Source organism: Triticum aestivum, chromosome 5A (genome assembly GCF_018294505.1).
Source record: "Triticum aestivum cultivar Chinese Spring chromosome 5A, IWGSC CS RefSeq v2.1, whole genome shotgun sequence".
In the NCBI taxonomy this organism is placed as follows: Eukaryota; Viridiplantae; Streptophyta; class Magnoliopsida; order Poales; family Poaceae; genus Triticum; species Triticum aestivum.
Window position 1 is genome coordinate 692,037,343 of NC_057806.1, and position 19,067 is coordinate 692,056,409.

The 19,067-nt window shown below is 48.8% G+C and overlaps 1 protein-coding gene across 2 annotated transcripts; it reads left to right on the forward strand.

Annotated features, from left to right (window-relative positions):
- The first annotated feature begins 752 nt into the window (after positions 1 to 752).
- LOC123106053 (probable metal-nicotianamine transporter YSL9) lies at positions 753 to 15,760 on the forward strand. Of its 2 annotated transcripts, none has more exons than XM_044528250.1 (8): positions 753 to 1,389; positions 12,762 to 12,928; positions 13,042 to 13,139; positions 13,413 to 13,547; positions 13,664 to 13,853; positions 13,942 to 14,070; positions 14,180 to 14,518; positions 15,134 to 15,760. In XM_044528250.1, the coding sequence occupies exons 1-8, from the start codon at positions 1,011 to 1,013 to the stop codon at positions 15,758 to 15,760; spliced, it is 2,064 nt and encodes a 687-aa protein (XP_044384185.1). In that variant the 5' UTR covers positions 753 to 1,010. The 2 variants fall into 2 exon arrangements, with proteins under 2 accessions (XP_044384185.1, XP_044384186.1); XM_044528251.1 differs by having other exon boundaries at positions 13,942 to 14,059; positions 14,178 to 14,518.
- Positions 15,761 to 19,067: the final 3,307 nt, after the last annotated feature.

A 19,067-nucleotide genomic window follows, 5' to 3' on the forward strand; every position in this document is an offset into this window, starting at 1 on the left:
AATGTCATCTCCTGCGTAACAGTCATCTCTCACATGCTGAAGTGTGCCAATAGATATTTGTAAACTTCTTTTTCATTTCAGAAGGTGGAGTCATTTCCTAACCTCAGTACTTGTGCAGGAGAGGCCTCCCAACAAGCTATCAACAACAAGATATTTGATAAATGGACTAAAAGAGTAAAAGAAAAACAGAAAACATTAACCACAGTAAAGGTTTTCCTTAGCGGTTTTCACTTATCAAAAGCGCTACACTCTCCGGCAACGACAAGCGTAGGAGGTCAATTCTAGACCTTTTTGATAAGCAATAGTGTCAAACCCAAAAAAAAAGAGAAGGAATTGGTCGATAGGAATCAATGTAAAAGCTGTAAATATGGATGGACTTGCGATGTGCTAGCACAAGGTGTCATGGAAAGTAAACCTCCCCGCTCCCGTGATCGACCGGAGGGCCAACCCTAACGCCGCCAGGGTTGGTCCCCTCCTCCCCCATCGCCGCCAGGACGCGCGGGCTTTGGCGGGGTCCGTCTTTAGTCAAAGCATAAAGGACGTGGCGTGGACATATTTTTTGTCGTTGCTGTTGACGAACCGTGGTGGTGTTATCTAAGTGGCACTTAAAAGTTAAAACAGCGCCAAAAACGTCGCACCTAACAAACAAGAGATGCATGAAGCATGCTGTCCACCCACATAATAACCTGTATATATGTACTATAATAAACCTGTGGTACTGTGTCGCACGTCTGCCCCTGGTGCTTCCACGAGCAGCCAAGTTAGTTCCTTTCCAGCATAATCATAAACTGAGTTAAGCTCTTTAGGCGCTCAGTTCTTTTGTTCGCCATGAATCACGTTGGTTAATCTCTTATTGATTATACCTACTTATTGGTGCTGGAGAGCCCAGGCGCAATTATCCATTTTCCCGCAAGCACACTGATGGAACCGATCTGCTGCTTATCCAGAATCTCTCTTCCCCATGTGACGCAGGCAGGACAGGAGAAAGGAGAGGAGGAGAGGAACCAAAAATGGCGCCACACCAGCGGGGCGCCGTGGGAGGGAAGGAGGAGAAAGCCCGGCTCCTGGATGTCGACGAGATCGTCGAGGCGCCAGGAGCCGCGCGTGGCCGCGTGCCGGTGCCGCCGTGGTCGGAGCAGCTGACAGCGCGCGGCCTGGTTGTGAGCGTGGCCGTCGGAACCATGTACAGCGTCATCGTCATGAAGCTGAACCTCACCACGGGTCTCAACCCTACTCTCAACGTCTCCGCCGCGCTCATCTCCTTCGTCATGCTCCGCGGGTGGACGCAGGCCCTCGCCCGCCTCGGCATCCCCGTCAAACCGCTTACGAGGCAGGAGAACACCGTTGTCCAGACCTGCGCCGTCGCCTGCTACAGCGTCGGCGCTGCAGGTTATTATCTTATTTATTAAAAGTTATACTTACTCCACTAAATGTCTAACTAATACTCCAAGTTTACGTCCCCTAAAAGGCCATCCTTTAAACTACATATTTAAATCAAATAGGGCAACTTCTCAAGATACTGCCTCCTCATAAGGAAATATAAAAGCGTTTAGATCAATATGATCACTAAAGCAGTGATCTAAACGTTCTTATTATGTTTCAAGGGAGTGATAAAGAGATGACCGTGCCGCCTGCAGCCACTATACCGCCCCAAACATTAGGATAAGCCATCCTTTTTTTCACTTAAAAGTTCCTTATTTTGCTCTTAGTCGTTTTGTTTGTATTTTTTCATTCAAACATTTTTTCCTCCCTTCTCCCTATATTTATATTTTCCTCCCACCCCTGATATTTTTCCCACCAGCTTGCCTCAAAAGTCAAAACCGTATCCAGGGCCGGCCCTGTGTTTCGGGAGGCCCTAGGCGAATTCGATGTCATGTGCCCCTATGTCCTAAGATCATATATATGTATGCGTGTGCGTGGTACATAAACTTAAATATAATAATTGTTGGACAATGCCATATTACGACAGAAATACTAAAAAGATAGAAAATTGAAAGTAACATGATATGATTACCTCAAATAAGAACCAAATTCAACTGACTCCATCGACAACAATAATACTTAAGTACCCTTCAGTTGTTGAATCTTCAGATCCCTTTCTATCTTTTTTCTCCTTGTTCGAGCAACTGACAAATGCTTCTTAGGCAACATGGCGGGCTAATGTCCTAATATTATGAAGAAAAAATTATTCAAGGAATTAGAAATTTATACATCGGATGATTTGAATGATTGGAACCCTAGACATGTGCATAGAATGACAAAAAAAAGGAGGGTTGAATACATACTATGAAAGATTGAATTCGAAAATTATACATTAAAATTTGGAACTTCGTGTACACTGAAATTAGAGGATGGATCATGGATGAATAATTGAATATGTTCTAAAAAATAAAAGAAATTACTGAAATTGGGGTTTGCAGGGATGGATCAGGAACATGGTACAGAGAGTTATGCATGGATATGTATACGTACTGCTGTGGGCTGCGCTCACTGCTCACATACATACGTATACGTACTGCTGCGGGCTGCGGCTGCTGGATTGCCGCACGGCAGGCGACGCGCACAGCGGTGACCGAGGCGACCACAACGACGAGTGGACAAACAGACGAGCAAGGCGTCCCCGAGATCTTCGATTGATTTGTTTCACAATCGAAACGAGCGGCCCTGCCGTGCGGCGTGCGTGACGCTTCGCTAATCGCTACCTGCTATCTATCTGATGGGCCTACCTCATCTCGTTTTTCTTCTCTCATAAATTTTTTTCTCACCTATTTTGCTTGGCTATATTATATATGTGCACTACATCATGGGCCCCTTCCTGGGTTGGGCCCTGGGCCGTTGCCCCCCTGCTCATGCCCCAGGGCCGGACTGTATCAACTACCCCACCAGCTATTGACTTACCAAATACTTCCTCCGTCCCATAATGTAAGACGTCTTTTGATACTAATGTAGTATCAAAAAACCTCTTACACTATGAGACGGAGGGAGTAGAAATTTATTTTCTTTAATAAGCCAATAAATAAATACTTGTGAAATAAATGTTTACCGAATAAAATCCTACGGTATGATTTCTTCTCCGTGTTCCAAATCCATTCTCCCTGTTTTAGATAAACATTCTTGTTTAGCTTTCTAGATCAATTTTATCCGGATTTCTGGTTCATAAATTCAGACAGATTCTTTTGAAATAGGCTTGTGCCCCATTTTACATATAAAATACAACATAAGAGTACACGACAACGAGAAGGTCCTTTTACAAACCAGATATAAAGATACGACAAGAAGCATAAAATAATCATAATATATCGCAACAGTCCAAGGGACGGCGCCCGAACTCCACCACTCCATGACAACGCCCTCAGGAGGGTGACGACGTGTCACCGTTGCCGAGTCCGCGGACATTGATTTTCACCCGGAGCCCTGGCACAGGAAGAGACCCACAAACAACATCCTCAAGAAGATAGCGGCACCCGCGAGCGTCGCCTTCACCGGCGTCAAATCGCAAAGTTTTCGCTCGGGAACTCACCCGCACCACCAGGAGACACCTAGGCCACCACTACGATGAAGACTTGCCCGTCCAAACAAGATTCGGGCGCCGCCACTTCCACTGGAGGAGAGCATGCCAGACCCCCCCACCCCACAGACGACCAAGAGGCAAGACCACCACCACCACGAATCCCGCAAAGAGCCGACTGGGCAGACCACCATCCCATGTCGTCCGGGGCTTCCAAAGATGAACCCATCACCAACGCCATAAACGCCACCACAAACAACCGATGGTACTCCGCCTAGACATGGTTGGAGGTGATCCAAAGCACGGGCGTCGCCCCGTCAGATCTACTCGTCCAAATCCGGACAGGGGACCTCCATAGCAACCGGCACCTCCGGCCGCCCTGTGACAGCCGACACGTTCGGCCGCCAATCGCAGTCACCTCCTTTGGCTCCCGACAATGTGCTCCACCAGCGCGCTTCACCGCCGAGTGTCGTAATCTGACCCCACGCATGCTCATCGTCACATGCTCGTGGAAGGAGAGCGCCACACGCCCGAGCACGCTCGGAGCAACCAGCCGGGCCGCCATCGGATGAGCGCCACTACCACTATGACGCCACCTCCATCGGGCACTGTAGAGGCAGCCGACTACGGCCCAAGCTGTCCGCAATATGCCTCAACCCGCGCCGCATGCTAGCCTCCGTTGTCAGATCTTTTTTTTTTGACGAGAACAGTAGGAGCTCTGCCTTTGCATTATAGATGGGAGGAGATATAAAGTTACATGGTACTGGTAGAGGCGGCAAAAGTGCCCCACGAACCGAAGACAAAACTAGCTCTTGAAACAGAGAGCTACAGAGACAAAAAAGAAGACACCATCCTACACCCTGTTCCTACCCAGCCACCTGAATGGAAGGGCGGAAGGCCTCGTTGAGCATCTTGAAATCTTCTTGAATGAGATTCACCAAGGCTCTTGGCGTCATCTCAGCATTTTCAAAAACCCTTCTATTCCGTTCCTTCCAAAGATGCCAAGCAATGTATGCCGAGAGGGATGTTTCCTCGGCAGCCTTGGATTGCGCACCGCGATGCATATAGAGCCTCTTCCACCAATCTGAAACTGAAATTGCAGAGTGCACCACATTGTAAATCCTGTCACTTGTGCCCTGGGCTAGGTACCAAACCTCTCTTGCATAGCTGCATCGCAGCGTGATATGCTCCGCAGTTTCTGGCTCCTGGTCACACAACCGACAACAGGCATTGTGTGGCCATCCTCTAGCCTGCAGCCTGTCAGCGGTCCAATTTCGGTTCTGCAGCAACAGCCAGATGTAGAACCGAACCTTTCCCTCGAGCTTTGTTCTCCACACCCGTGCAATCCCAGGTTGTTCAATCCGTGCAGCGAACTGGATCTCATAAGCAGAGCAGGCCGAGTAACGTCCATTTGTAGTGATTGTCCATTTGATTTTGTCTCGATGAGCCGAGAGAGTAATCAGCTGTACTTTTTCCCACAAACTGACAAATTGACAGAGTTGATGATTGTTGTCCATTCTTTGCAACCCTTGCATCCACCGCCCATTGCACAAAGCCTCTCTGACTGTCAGAGTTTTGAATTTGGCAAGATTGAAAATGTCGGGGGCCAGTTGATTAGGGGCCTCACCATTGAGCCAGCGATCCTTCCAAAAAACAGCAACACTGCCATCCCCCAATTGCAGGGAAGTGCAGCTGGAGAAGAGCTGGCGGTCAATATCGTCACAGGGAGTCGGCGATCCTTTCCATGGTCTGTCCTCATCTTCCCACTTGAACCATTCCCACCGCAATCGCAGAGCCCTGCTAAAACAGTCAATATCCTTCACACCGAGCCCACCATAACGCTTGGGACACGTCTCCAATTTACAAGACTTTTCCCTCCCACCGACTCATTCTCGGCAGACCAAAGAAAATTTCTCCTCATCTTATCCATCTTTTTGATGAACCACTTGTCAGGTTGGAAGCTTGTCAGGAAGAAGGTGGCAGTGGCCGTAACCACTGAATTGATGTACACTAGTCTTCCCATCCTGTTCAGCATCCTCCCCTTCCTAGGAGCCAGCTTACCCGCGACTTTGTCTAGAACCGGTTGCAATTCCGCTCTTCGTGGCTTCCGAAACCCAAGTGGGAGGCCAAGATATTGGCATGGAAAGCTTCCCTGCACCCCGCAAAAAGCAACCATCAGATGTTGAATATCGATTCAAGAGCAAGAAATGGGATACGCCACTGTCTTCTCAATGTTGGCACAGAGCCCAGAGGCATCCCCAAAAGCCTTAAGGATAGCCTGGACAGCAGCAAAGTCTTGGGGCACCGGGTTAATGAAGAGAGCCGCGTCGTCGGCGTAGAAACTAGATCTCAGCCGAGCCACCCGTAATCTTAAAGGCATCAGAATTGCCCTCTCCGTGGCCATCGCAAACATCCGCTGCAAAGGCTCCATCGCGATGATAAAAAGCAGCGGCGATATCGAGTCGCCCTGCCGCAGTCCACACCTATGAACAAAGGGGGGACCTGGTGACCCATTTAGCATTACCCGAGAGGAGGAAGAAGCAAGAATGATAGAGATCATATCCCGCCAACGTTGGCCAAAACCCATTGCCTCCAAAACCTCCAGCAGGTAGCCCCAACAGACCGAGTCAAAGGCTTTGGCCACATCAAGCTTCAGAAATACCAGGGGAGATTTTCCAGAGTGAGCAGCCTTGATGACATTCTTCACATATAGAAAATTATCTTGGATCGACCACCCTCTGATAAAAGCACTCTAGTTGTTAGAAACGAGCTTGTGGATCTCGGGAGCCAGCCTAGATGCCAACATTTTACTCAGCAGCTTAGGCACACTGTGCATCAAGCTAATAGGGCGGGAATCACTTGCATTTTGGGCTCCATCTCGCTTTGGCAGTAGCACCAAGTTTGCCGTGTTTACAATGTTCCAATTCGGAGCGCGGAGGGAGTGTATGCAATTCACAGCAGCAAGGAGATCCCCCTTAATAAGCGGCCAACATCTTTTGTAAAACGCGTCGGTGAAGCCATCCGGTCCCGGCGCTTTTTCCCCATGGATCTCTGACACGGCATCTCGAAGTTCTTGTTCAGAGAACGACCTCTCAAGGTGGGACAGATCCAAGTGTGGCAAATTCAGGGCCTCCCAATTAAGTGAAACAGTGCGCAAGAGAGGGCTACCCATGATCCCTTTGAAGCGGTCGAGCAAGATCTGGGCCTTTGTGGCATGATCAGAAACCGGTCCATTTTGTTCATTTAGCACTGGAATATGGTTCTTCCTGCGCCGCCCGTTGGCCCTGAGGTGAAAAAAAACGGGTGCTGGCATCTCCTTCCTTGATCGTGGTCAATCTTGACTTCTGCCTCCATCTAGTTCTATCAATGGCCGCAAATCCCAACAACTTGGCTTTTAGTAGACTCCTCAACTTTCTCTCTGCTTCTGTCAATTGTCTGTTCTCTTGCGCAAGGTCAAGCTGAAAGATAACTTCATTTGCAATTCTAGACATGAAAGAAGCCCATCGCACATTCTGCTTGTTCCACTTTTTTAGTGCCGCTGCAGTTCTGGACAATTTTGTGTGCATCACCCTAATTGGATCCCCGGATGTGACCTCTTTACTCCAAGCTTGCTCAATAATCCCGTCAAACTCCGAAGATTTTAGCCAATGGTTCTCGAAATGAAAGGCCCTGCAGTGAGCAAGCTGCATCTTTTTCAGCACTAAAGGGCAGTGATCGGAGATATTCGTCGATGCTGGGCTCAACTGAAATTGGGGAAAGGCAGCTTCCCACTCGCCAGATACCAGCACTCTGTCAATTTTGGTGAGATTGGTGTTTTGACGCTCGTTAGACCAGGTGAACCTCCTCCCCAACAATGGGAAATCAATTAGTTCCAGATCCTCGATGAGTGCCCTGAATCTGCCCATCATCCGGAGATTGCAGTTAAAATTGCTCTTGTCATCAGCCCGTCTGATCATGTTGAAATCTCCCAAAACCATCCATTTCGGCAGCATGTGTTGCTTAATCCCTCTTATCTCAGCAATGAACCCCAATTTTTTAGCCTCTAACTGAGGGCCATAGACCCCAATGATTGACCAGCTGCTGCCATCCGATTTATGCTTTATTGTACCAGAGATGGAGTGAACGCCTGTTGCCAAGGGGACCTCAGAAATCTCAAAATCATCTGAGAAAGCAAGCAATACCCCTCCTCTAGACCCATTGGCAGGTAAGGTAATGAAATTATCAGCAAAACGGTGCCCCAAGGTCTCCAACACTAAGCTCCTGGTCATGTCATTGATTTTAGTTTCTTGCAGGCAAATCAGATTACACTTTAGCTCAGCGACAAACAATTGTACAGCCCTTCTCTTTGCCGGGTTATTTAATTCCCGGACGTTCCAATTCAGAATTGCAATATCCATAAAACAGTGCCAACACTCATAACAGACCTCCACATCTTGACATCAATCTCCATCCACTGTCTCCACCAAAGCCAGGTGGAGCTGCAACAACTACCCACATACAGATACAAACGCACACACCACAACCCTGAGCAGCACCCCACGCCCATTAACCTTTGTTTGACTAACATCAGGAAACTGAAGCTACACACACACACAACAAGCATTATAACAAGTTCAGGCAACAGAGACCTGTGCCCGCCCATGGACCGGCTGCCCGCCCTTCTTGCCGGGTCCGCCCGTCGCATCGATCAGCTCGATGATCGCCTCGACGAACTTATCAGACAGCGGCTGCTTGTACATGTCTCTGTACTTCTTCTAGAGGTCCGCCGTTGTCGGGCCCACCATCTGCGATTCTCCTGCCCAGACACCCCCTTTCTTCATGAGAACGAGCTGTACCTTGTCCATGGTGGACCACCCCGCAGTTGGCTTAGCAGCGAGCCTGCCGCTGCTTCGCCTAGCGAGCTTCCCAGCTGCGCCCCCTTCTTGGCCGCTGCCATCGACAAGGGTGAGGAGAAGAGCGGCGCGGAGAGGAGATGCGCATGAGATGAGGAAGCGGCTCAGGTGGTCGATGGTTTCCTCTCCCCCGCCCGCATCTACATCCTTGTGGCTGTCCAGGCCCAACACCGGCAGGCCCTGCTCAGGGTGCCCAACCTGTGGGCTTGCTGTAGGCGAGTGCGGCCCAAAGACGCCTTCAAAGGATTCCCCTCCCCCGTCCACCTCACCGCTCACCTTGGCTCGATCCTGACCCAGTCCTTTCGCTAGGATAGGCTCTAGCAGCCCCACTGGTCCCACCTTTAGCGGGGCACATGCACCAATCGCCAGATTTGCATGAGAAAGGCCATGCACGTTGCCCTCATCGGAGGCTGCCCTTGCTGCTTGATGCCCCTTCTGGCTATGGTCTTCCACGCCTGCACGAGGCTGAGCTGGTTCCTGGCGCTGCGTCCCTGGCTCCTCAGTAATCACACTTTCACGAGGAAGGCCATGCACAACCTCCCTGACGTCGGACTGCCCTTCTGCATATTTCTCTTGCTGTAGCTGGCCCATGACCGCAGAGATCGCTCCCAGCTGACCGGGGATGGGAGGCGTCTCATCTGATCTCATGAACGGATCCCTTTCTGACCTTGAACAACCAGCCGTTGCAATGTCAATCAGCGGAGGCAGGTCCTCCTCCAGCCGCCTGGCGTGCTGCCTCCCTCTCCGGCGTGATCACTATGTCGACGTTCACCTCTGCCGGCTGCTTCCTGACGCAACCCCACGCTCGCCAGCCGGTGGCCCTTGCCGTCCCCATACCGGCGCCTACTTCCACCACCTCCACCACTGCCTCCAGATCCGCCCGTGCCCGCGTTTGGGAAGCGAAGCCTGGTGTGCGCCGAGACGCGCGGCGGTGGCGGCGGAAAGTCACCATCTTCGTAGCTTAGAAACCACCTGTAACCCCATCTGGCCGGCCAAGACGGCGGCACACCATCCTCCGAAGGGATGCCGCTGACCGCACTGTGACTGCTACAAGCACTGTCCGGGCTCGACTCCGGCGGGCAGGTGAAGTCGAACACATGATCCAGATGGATGAGAACTGGATGGCTCAGCAGCCCAACCTGTCCCCAATGTGGTGATGGTTCCTCGAAGATGCCCAGCTCAGGGTAGTGAGATCCTGGCGACTCCATCTCCCTCGGCTCCTCTAATTGAAGGACACCCCTGGTCTTGAGCTTCTCGATGGCGTCCATCCACACCCAGAGGTGAAAGCATCCAGTCTCCTACTCCCGACGCACCTCCGTGTCAATCCCCTCGATCAGCATGGAGGGATCGAACAAAGAGGCCACACTGCTGATATCCCACGCATGCTCTGGAACCCCTTCTAGGCACACCCTAGCCCTGTACAACAGCTTCGCCGGCGTACCACGCCGGAAACGCGACCACGGCGCGATCATGAAGGAGACGCGCCCGAGCACCAGCGGCCCCTGGATCCCCAGCACCATGTCCCGGACTGCCGCGTCGTCGAAGACGAGGAGAAGCTCCCCAAGCGCCCAGAGTGACACCTTGACCTGCTCTTCAGGGAAGCGGAAGAGCAACGCCAGGGCCCGCTTAACATCGACGAGCTCAAACGGGGCTGGCGTCCCCACCATGATCGCCACCACACCACACCTGGAGAGCCTTTGCGAGACCAGCGGTCCGGCGAGCCGTCGCGACGACTAGCCCACGCCGGACCTCGGGGTCAGATGCCGGCGCCTCCATGGGAGCACGGACAGCAGAGCGCGGCGGCGGGCCGGGTGGCGGAGGGGGAAGGATGACTTGCGAAGCAGCTGCCGGTGGCTGGACTTGAGGCGAGCACCACCTAGCTCTATGGCCTACGCCGACGCACAGCAAGCACCTGGAGCGGTTAGTGCACTTGGCAATCTGGTGGTCAGGCTCCAAGCACCGAAAGCACTTCCCCCAAGCTTTCTTGAACAGGAGCTCTTTCCACTGGCTTGCTTTGGGCTTGGGACGCCGCTGTGGTCGCTGGTAAAAAGGGGGCGCCTGCCCCTTCCAACCATCGTCCACCCACCATATTCAATGCAGCGGGGGGGGGGGGGGGGATGGGCACAACAGGCAGCGTGGGAGTGGGATCCGCATGCGGGGCAGTGATGATGGACTGGAGACGCCTCGCCGGCGCTCCCGCCCCCGCGGGCGGCATTGAAGGCGCATCAGAGCCTGCAGATCTTGATGGTGCAGCAACCTTACGCGACGAAAGCAGCGCATCCAAGAACGGGGTGGGTGAGGAGTTTCCCGACTCCTTGAGCGGCCCTGAGCCAGCAGCCAGCGCGAGCAGAGCGGTCGACGAGGCCATGTCGACCCCGCGAGCGGCCGGAGGGAAGGGGGGTCGGCGCGACGCCGCCGAGGAGGCGACACAGGGAGCGACGAGAGGGAGAGTGTTTGGTCACTTCTTTCTCAATCTCAAATGTGTCGGCCTAGTTGCTCGGTGTTGCCTTTGTAGTGGTGCGGCACTGCGGCAGCGGTGGATCTTTGATGTTCGTTGTCAGATCCAGCTGGACCTAACCGGAACCGAGCCTGCATGCACCGCCCTCCATCCTCACCACCGGTCTCGACCGCGCATTGGACGGCGACCGCCACTGGCCTGCACTACCTACAGGCTACAATACGTGCCGCCCGCCGCCGCCCATCGCTAGATATAGGGTCTCTTGACCTGCAGGACCCGACGCAGGAGACGCCCCCACCTCGCCTGAACTAGCCATGCCACTTGAGGAGCCTGTGTGCAATCGTTGGAGGGTGCTTGGTCACGCCACCATGCGGTGCCCTTGCCCAGCGACACTGTCCCGCGCTAGGATCCTAACCAGCAAGGCCGACATGGCTTCTCCTGACCAAGCCAATGCGATCTGATGGAAAAAAACTAGTCAATGTATTTATATGTTAACACTCCCCCTTACGTGTAGCTCCCTCAGGCCTAAACGTGGACCAAAAGTGGGCTGCAATTTTAATTGCGCCAGGTAAGTTTTGAACTGAAGACCTCTTAACTCTGATACCATGTAGAAGTGCATGCTCTACCCAATGCAATCAAAAGACTGATATGATGAAAGAGACTCGACAATACATTTATACGTCAACATTCCTCCCCGTCGCCTAGGAAGGAAGGGGTTTCTTTTTACCTAAAAAGTCACGCACCCTCATGAACTCAGATAGATTGCCAGTATGTATACATGGTTCTATATATTCTCTTTTTTCAGGTTTAGGTTCTTGAGACCGTAGATCTCTGTACAGTGTTTTCCTTTTGCTCAGTCTCCGATCTGTTCATGCAGATCTTTTTATTAAACACACTGTTCTTCTGTTGATGTTGAAAAGAGGGACAAGATCCTTATAATTTTTTGCTGCAAACTTTTGCACACACAATATTGTCTAAACTCATGTATGCATCCCCGCCGTGTTCTATTCAATGCACGTGGTGGAGACAAAAATAAATCATGCAACAGTCTCTTCATTTTGTTTGAAGTTAAAAACATTTTTTGTGAGATTCATGCTCACTTAAACCATTACCGTTGAAACAATCTGGCTGGGGCAGCACCCTGGACATGCCATCGAACTCCAGATCTGATACCTCTGTGTGACGACGTCGAAGGAGTAAACTTGACCAACCAACCTTCAACCACGAATCCATCATCTTCCAGCCGCCGCCGATGGAGAACACCGTCGATACCCGCTTCTTAACAACCTCTTGTGCTCCGTGCCAATGTTAGAGAGAACGTCGTCTTAACGGCAAAGCCCGAGAACACAAGTCCGCTATAGGGATGCCACCGCCGCCACACCATCCTCACTTGAACAAACTAGCACCCAGATTCACCGCTCACCAAAGAGCAGTATGCCATGTCCTGAAAGGATCTGAAGCTTTCTTATTCTTCACCAGCATCGCCCTCGCCGGAGCCGAGACGATCAACAACCAAAACCTAAGCTAAGCCGTAAAACATGTAGCTACATGATCTGCATGCTAGAACCAGCGACCTACCCCCCCCCCCCCCCCCCCCCCCCCCACACACACACCACACACACACCACCACTAATGACCAATAGATCAGCGGCAGAGGGGAGCCGTCGAAGGCTAGCCGCTCTTGGCGAATGAGATGGCCTTTCTTTCTTTCCTGGGAAGAAAGAAAATCCTTTTTAGAAAGAAAAAAACCCTTCATACATAACTCTACACATGCTACTCACCATTCATTTCGTAGCAGCAATGGATGGGTATTTAGCTAGTTTTATGAAAATAAGAAATGTTGTCAAGTAAATTGACGAGCTCCTTCCTGGATTGGAATCCTTGCTTTGCTTTATTTTACCAGGAGGGTTTGGGTCCTACCTGCTTGGGCTCAACAAGAAGACCTACGAAATGTCGGGAGTGGATATGGAAGGCAACGTGGGGCACAAGGAGCCTGGCCTTGCGTGGATGATCGGTTTCCTCCTCGCCGTGAGCTTCGTAGGCATTCTTGCGCTCGTCCCTCTAAGGAAGGTTGGTGGAAAATTATTACATACTATCTTGCTTCTCTCATAGGTCATGTGTAAACGATTGATTGTTTCAAATGCAACCTAGCAACAATTCTCTCTCCCACTGCACAATTTCAGATTTTGGTAATTGACTACAAGTTAATTCACCCAAGCGGGACAGCAACCGCCGTGCTTATAAATGGATTTCATGCAGCTCAGGAAGATCAACTGGCAAAGTAAATTTGAGCTGCTTTTCCTAATTCAATAGCATGAACATATTGTAAATTTGAGTCCATATATATGGGATATTATATATGGTTTTACTATGCATGTTAGGCCACACATTAGTTACACTAAATCTTGGAGCGGGGTTGTTAGTCATGTGACTCATAAAAGTGATTAAGGTGAATTAAATCATCGAAACTTGGAAATAGACAATCTTCTTGTTTCTCGTAATCATGCTTTGGTTTTGCGCTCTCTTACTTAATGTTTTGCTTTGCTAACGTCAGGATGCAAGTGAAAGGATTTACAAAATACTTTACAATCAGTTTCTTTTGGAGCGTGTTCCAGTGGTTCTTCTCTGGTGGAGATAATTGCGGGTTTTCGCAGTTTCCCACTCTTGGACTACGAGCTTGGAAACATACGTAACACTAGCTGTCCGCTTCACTCATGATTACATACTGTGATGGTTGACTAATAACAATATAAACTGATCCTTGTCTCATGATTCCTCTTCCTGGGATCGATATATGTATGTCAGATTCTTCTTCTATTTCAACCTCACATATGTTGGCGCTGGGATGATTTGTCCGTACCTTATCAATGCGTCTCTACTTCTCGGTTCCGTCCTGTCTTGGGGTGTAATGTGGCCACTGATAGCTGGTTTGAAAGGGGACTGGTATCCGGCAGATTTACCAGAAAGCAGCATGAGAAGCCTGCAAGGATACAAGGTTTGTTTCCAAATTGATTTTCCTACGATATCGAAAAACATGTGTGATAGCATTCCTTCTAACCTTCCCATATTCATGTCATGCATAGGCCTTCATCTGTGTAGCTCTGATCCTAGGGGACGGCGTATACAATTTTACCAAGATTTTTGTGACCACAATTAAGAGTCTAGTTGCAAAATCATCAACACAGAAGAATGAAAAGATAGGTAAATTAATTGTTTAACATGAATGAATGGCATCTTTCTGATCCTAGCCAGTTTGTTTTCTTCACATGAAAGATCATATATACGATCTGATCCCATGGCTGCTTATATATGTTTCCAGAGCAAGATATCGATGACATTCAGCGTAGTGAAGTTTTTGCAAGAGACAGTCTCCCTAACTGGCTGGCCTGCTGTGGTTACGTTGTATTAGCAATTGCAGCAGCAATCACCGTTACCTTGATGGTATTAGCAATTGCAGCAGCAATCACCGTTACCTTGATGTTCCCTGAGATGAAGTGGTACTATGCAGTTATGGCCTACGTTTTGGCTCCTGCCCTCGGTTTCTCCAATGCCTATGGAGCCGGCCTTACTGACATCAACATGGCCGCAAATTATGGCAAGATTGCGCTACTCGTTCTTGCGGCCACAGCTGGAAAGGATTCTGGCGTTGTCGCTGGCCTGGTAGCAATGGCGAATCTAGGAACAAAATGAAGGGTAGGCTCAAGTCAATGGCGATGAAACTAAGCTCTCTTTTGAAGAAAAATAAATAACCATGATGTCCTAATGTTGTTGTCAAAATAAGCTCAAAGTTTTCCAGATTATTACTTAAAACATGTTGTCTTAACTATATTTTTCTAGGATTTTTTAAAAAATATATGAATTTTTGAAGCAAAATTTGAATTTATCTTGAAAAATAGCCACTATGTCCCCATCTTGCTGTCCATATAAGGAGGGATTCCGATCACATTAGCTGTTAAGGGAAGGGTATCTGGGTTCACATTAGTTGGGATAGGTTCAGGGGTTCAGTGCGAGGAGTACATGCATGCACTCATCTTTGTACTCTTCTTTTTTGCAAATAAGTTGCATTAGACACTAAATTAGTTAACTGTACATGAACTAGTAATTACAGTAGATGGAGGCTGGGCATTCATGTGTGGCGCCGGTTCTATGCGTGTGTGGCGTTGTGTGCTTGCTACTCATGGTAGATGTACTATTGAGCTGGTATGAAAGTAGTAGTAGTAAAAAAATATTGGTTTTTGAAGGGTAGGCTTGAGCCTGTTTAAGCCTCCCTAGTAGACTCGCCGCTGCCTGGTAGGCTGCAGTATGGTGAAATGCTTGACGTCGATATCTGCCGATCTGATGCAGGATTTCAAAACTGGACATCTTACATTGACCTCGCCAAGATCAATGCTTATTGCTCAGATCATTGGAACCGCCATGGGGTGTGTTATCTCACCACTGACATTCTTTGTGTTCTACAGAGCCTTTGACATAGGCAACCAAGAAGGGCCCTGGAAGGCGCCGTATGCTCTAATATACCGGAACATTGCGATTCTTGGAGTCGAAGGCTTCTCGGCTCTGCCCATGCATTGCTTGAAGCTGTGCTATGGTTTCTTTGGCTTTGCTGTGGCCGCCAACCTTATGAGGGACTTCCTTCCTTCCAAGTATGCTAGATGGGTTCCGCTACCAATGGCAATGGGATTTCCTTTCCTTGCAGGCGCGAGCTTTGCCATTGACATGTGTGTCGGGAGCTTGATAGTCTATGTATGGAACAAGATTGATAGACGTAATGCGGTACCAATGGTGCCAGCAGTTGCATCTGGTTTGATATGTGGGGATGGTCTTTGGATCTTCCCTGCATCCTTACTTGCACTGGCCAAGGTCAATCCACCAATGTGCATGGCATTTGCTTCTACACACTAAACGGGCCAGTAAACATGGTCCATAGCATGCAATAAGTTGAATGATAGGATGATGATGATGCAGCAATTGCCAAATCAAATTGAGTATCCAGTTATTCTCTGTAAACTTTAGCATTATACAGTATATTTATACCAATGAGGGTAATCAAATTAAGGTGTATTTTACCACTTATATTTTGTGTCGTCACAATGGTTTTACCAACTAACTTGCAACCAACATTTGTACCACTTTGTACCATCTCAGAGTTTGCTGCAGTTGTGCCAAGAAGAATGAGGTTCTCGCACGAAAAATGGCGAGGCAGATCAGCGGCAGGAACATAACTGTACAACCAAGTAGTAAACATGGCTAGTATGATCTGCTTCCACTTGAAATTCAGTTTTCGTGACCATAAGCTCTCAGGCAACCTGTATCGAAACTGTAACACCATAGCTCTTGTTTTGGACAGGTCTTCCTGTACATGAGCATGAGCCGCTAATAAGCTTCAGGGTTAGTTGAGTAGTGGCTGCACCCTCGTGTGCTGCATGTTGTATAAATGTAACACTTGATGACTGCATACAGACTGTATATTCAATCTCTCTCATTTATCTGCTGAGTAGAATTCACTTATCTTATCCATTTTCAAGTGTGACCATACTACTGGAACTCCAAGAAATATAACACTCAGCCTACTGTGAGGAGCCATACAGGTACCGAGAGTTCCATCAGTGTCAGGTGGTTTTGCTGGTGGTAGGGAGGAAGAAACAATACCAGACATGTTCATGGGAATCCCACTTCCTCCAAAATCTGTACGAGCACCACTGTGCAGAGAAAATATGCAGGACAAAGATCATATGCAGTACTTTTGGACCTAAGCCTGTTGCCGCTACCGTACTGAAGGGACCAAGAATTCGCCTATGATACCCAGAGGGACAAGGTAATGCCCAGTATACATGTACCTCAAAGGAAACATTTAGGGCCTGTTTGGACCAGCGTTTTCGTTTCAAATACCTCTGTAAAAAATACATGCCTCGCTCGGTCGTTTCATTTTCTGGCCGGAAATTGCTCACTAGCCGGTAAGTTACACCTGTAAAGAAAACACCTCCGTATTATTTTACACCCAATCCAAGCGCAGCCTTAACAGAAATTGTAAAGGGCGGAAGTCCTACTGACAAGTATCCAAGTCCAACAGTTCAGGTCTCAAGGTCCTTGGTAGAAAAATGCTTTCCTTCACTCAATGCAGTACCCCATCATCACCTAGGAGTACCCCAAGGGTAAAAACTGCATTGAACGAACATTCTCACTAAGAGAAAAAATATATGTGCCAGGCACAAGGCTGAGGGGGGAAGAATCTGCAGAAGAAGGAAATAGATCAGAGGAAGATTCAGGGAGTGTTGAATGCGGTACAGTACTAGTGAAGCACCGATTGAACAAGCTGATCAAGAAAGATATCACAATCAACAAAACACACAACAAGGTGAGTGACTACAGATTACAAAATTATCAAATACTGCATGGATATTGTTTTAACAGAATGCGAATACTTGCAGGTGTTTAACTTGATATCGTTTGTATTGATGAAACTGAAAATCCAGATCAATCACTCTGAAACAATTGGCAGCGCACAATGCATCCCAGGAGAGCAACAAAGATATAACTCACCCCTAGTAGGTTATTGTTCAAGCCAATGTTTATTGGTATTGCATCTAGTCTTCGGTGATGTACTAGTCTAAGTTCTTTTAATGCCTGCACTGAAGGAAATGATGGAAAGAGCAAAACCAGGGAAAGAGCATGCCGAGGTTTGTCCAGGCTCCCCTGAGAATGTCATTGAGATGCTGGAGCACCAAGAGCCAAAAACTCCGAGACCAGTGCCAGGCACGTCACTTGAACCGATATCACAAGAGGAAAACTATAAAAAGCAAGAGCAGCCCAGTCATGTGTCTGTTTTTGATCTGTTCATCCTTGAAGATGTCGACAGCGCTGAAAATAAGAGCATGATAAAATGCAATATTCAATTGACAGAAAGTAAAACTTATGCTTACCATCGTCCTTTAGAAACTAACATGTTGTAATTTTTTGACTGGTTTCATCTTCCAATGACCTACAGGTGAGTTGCACAAACATGTCTTGATGCCCCAGTACTACCAAGAAGAGATCTTCTGGGAGGACAAGGATGTCAGGTTAGGTTACATAGAAAGCTATCAGGACTATGCACATACCAGAACTTAGAGGCATGGTATCTACAAGATGAATTAGTTAGCACCTGCCTGTTTGAAGAACTGCATCAGGGCAATCATCAAACAGATGATTTGACGCTCTTCTTTGACTGCATCTGCGAAGCTATAACAGCAATACAGGGCAAACACTTCAGAAACCCCCCTGCTTATCTTTTGCTAGACAAAACATACAGGCACCACCAATGGGACAGAACTTCATCTCAGAAATAAATAAGTGTATCAAGGGCTATCTCAGTTATCAGTATCCAAGCACATTGAACCAGCTAGGTAACATGGATCTGGAAGAGGGAACTTGGATGAATCTCCGATCGGAAACATGTTGTGGATTTATGGGGATTCTTACTAGATGAACTGTTAGAAGATGTCGCTTATGACTTGTGGACATGGTCTATCAGGGCGATCAACTCAGAGCATTGTGTGCTTGCTAATGTGAGTATTAGATAGCTTTTTAACATGTTTGGGAGGGCAGAGCCAGTGAGGTTTTTTTCTCTTGATAGTGTGCAGATGACGGTTACGATATTGTTCTTGTGCCTTGTCCCTTGTGTGGTGTGTGCATATGTAATTTGTGTAACTTGTAGTGTCAGTTAGTTATGCAAGACAATCAAAGTGATACCCATTTCAGTGAAGTTCAGAGTGATCCTTAATCAGTGTGCGCATAACCAACACCGATACATATATCATCCATTCCATCCATACCCAATAACATTATCCTACAGCAGTTTCAGAATTCGACAACAGCAAACATGATAGAACAGGACATACTTGACAGAAAGCTTGGATAGCTAGGCATAATTAAGCAGCAGGAGAGGAGGCCGGATTAAGGATCAGTCACCAACCAACCAATCAACCGACGAATCAGCTGTTCAGCTGAGCTTCTTGATCGCAGTGCCGCCGCCGCAGCCGCCGTCCGGTTTCTTGGTCACCTCGGGGCTGAACCTGTCCTCCATAGATCCCCTTCCACCAGCCGGGGGAGCTGCGTTTCCTCCCTCTTCCTCCTCCTCGTCTTCGTCGTCGTCGGTGAGTTCTATCTCGACGAAGCCCTTCTGCACGCGCTGCTCGCGGACCCGCGCAAGAAACTCCTTGTCCGTCGGCGG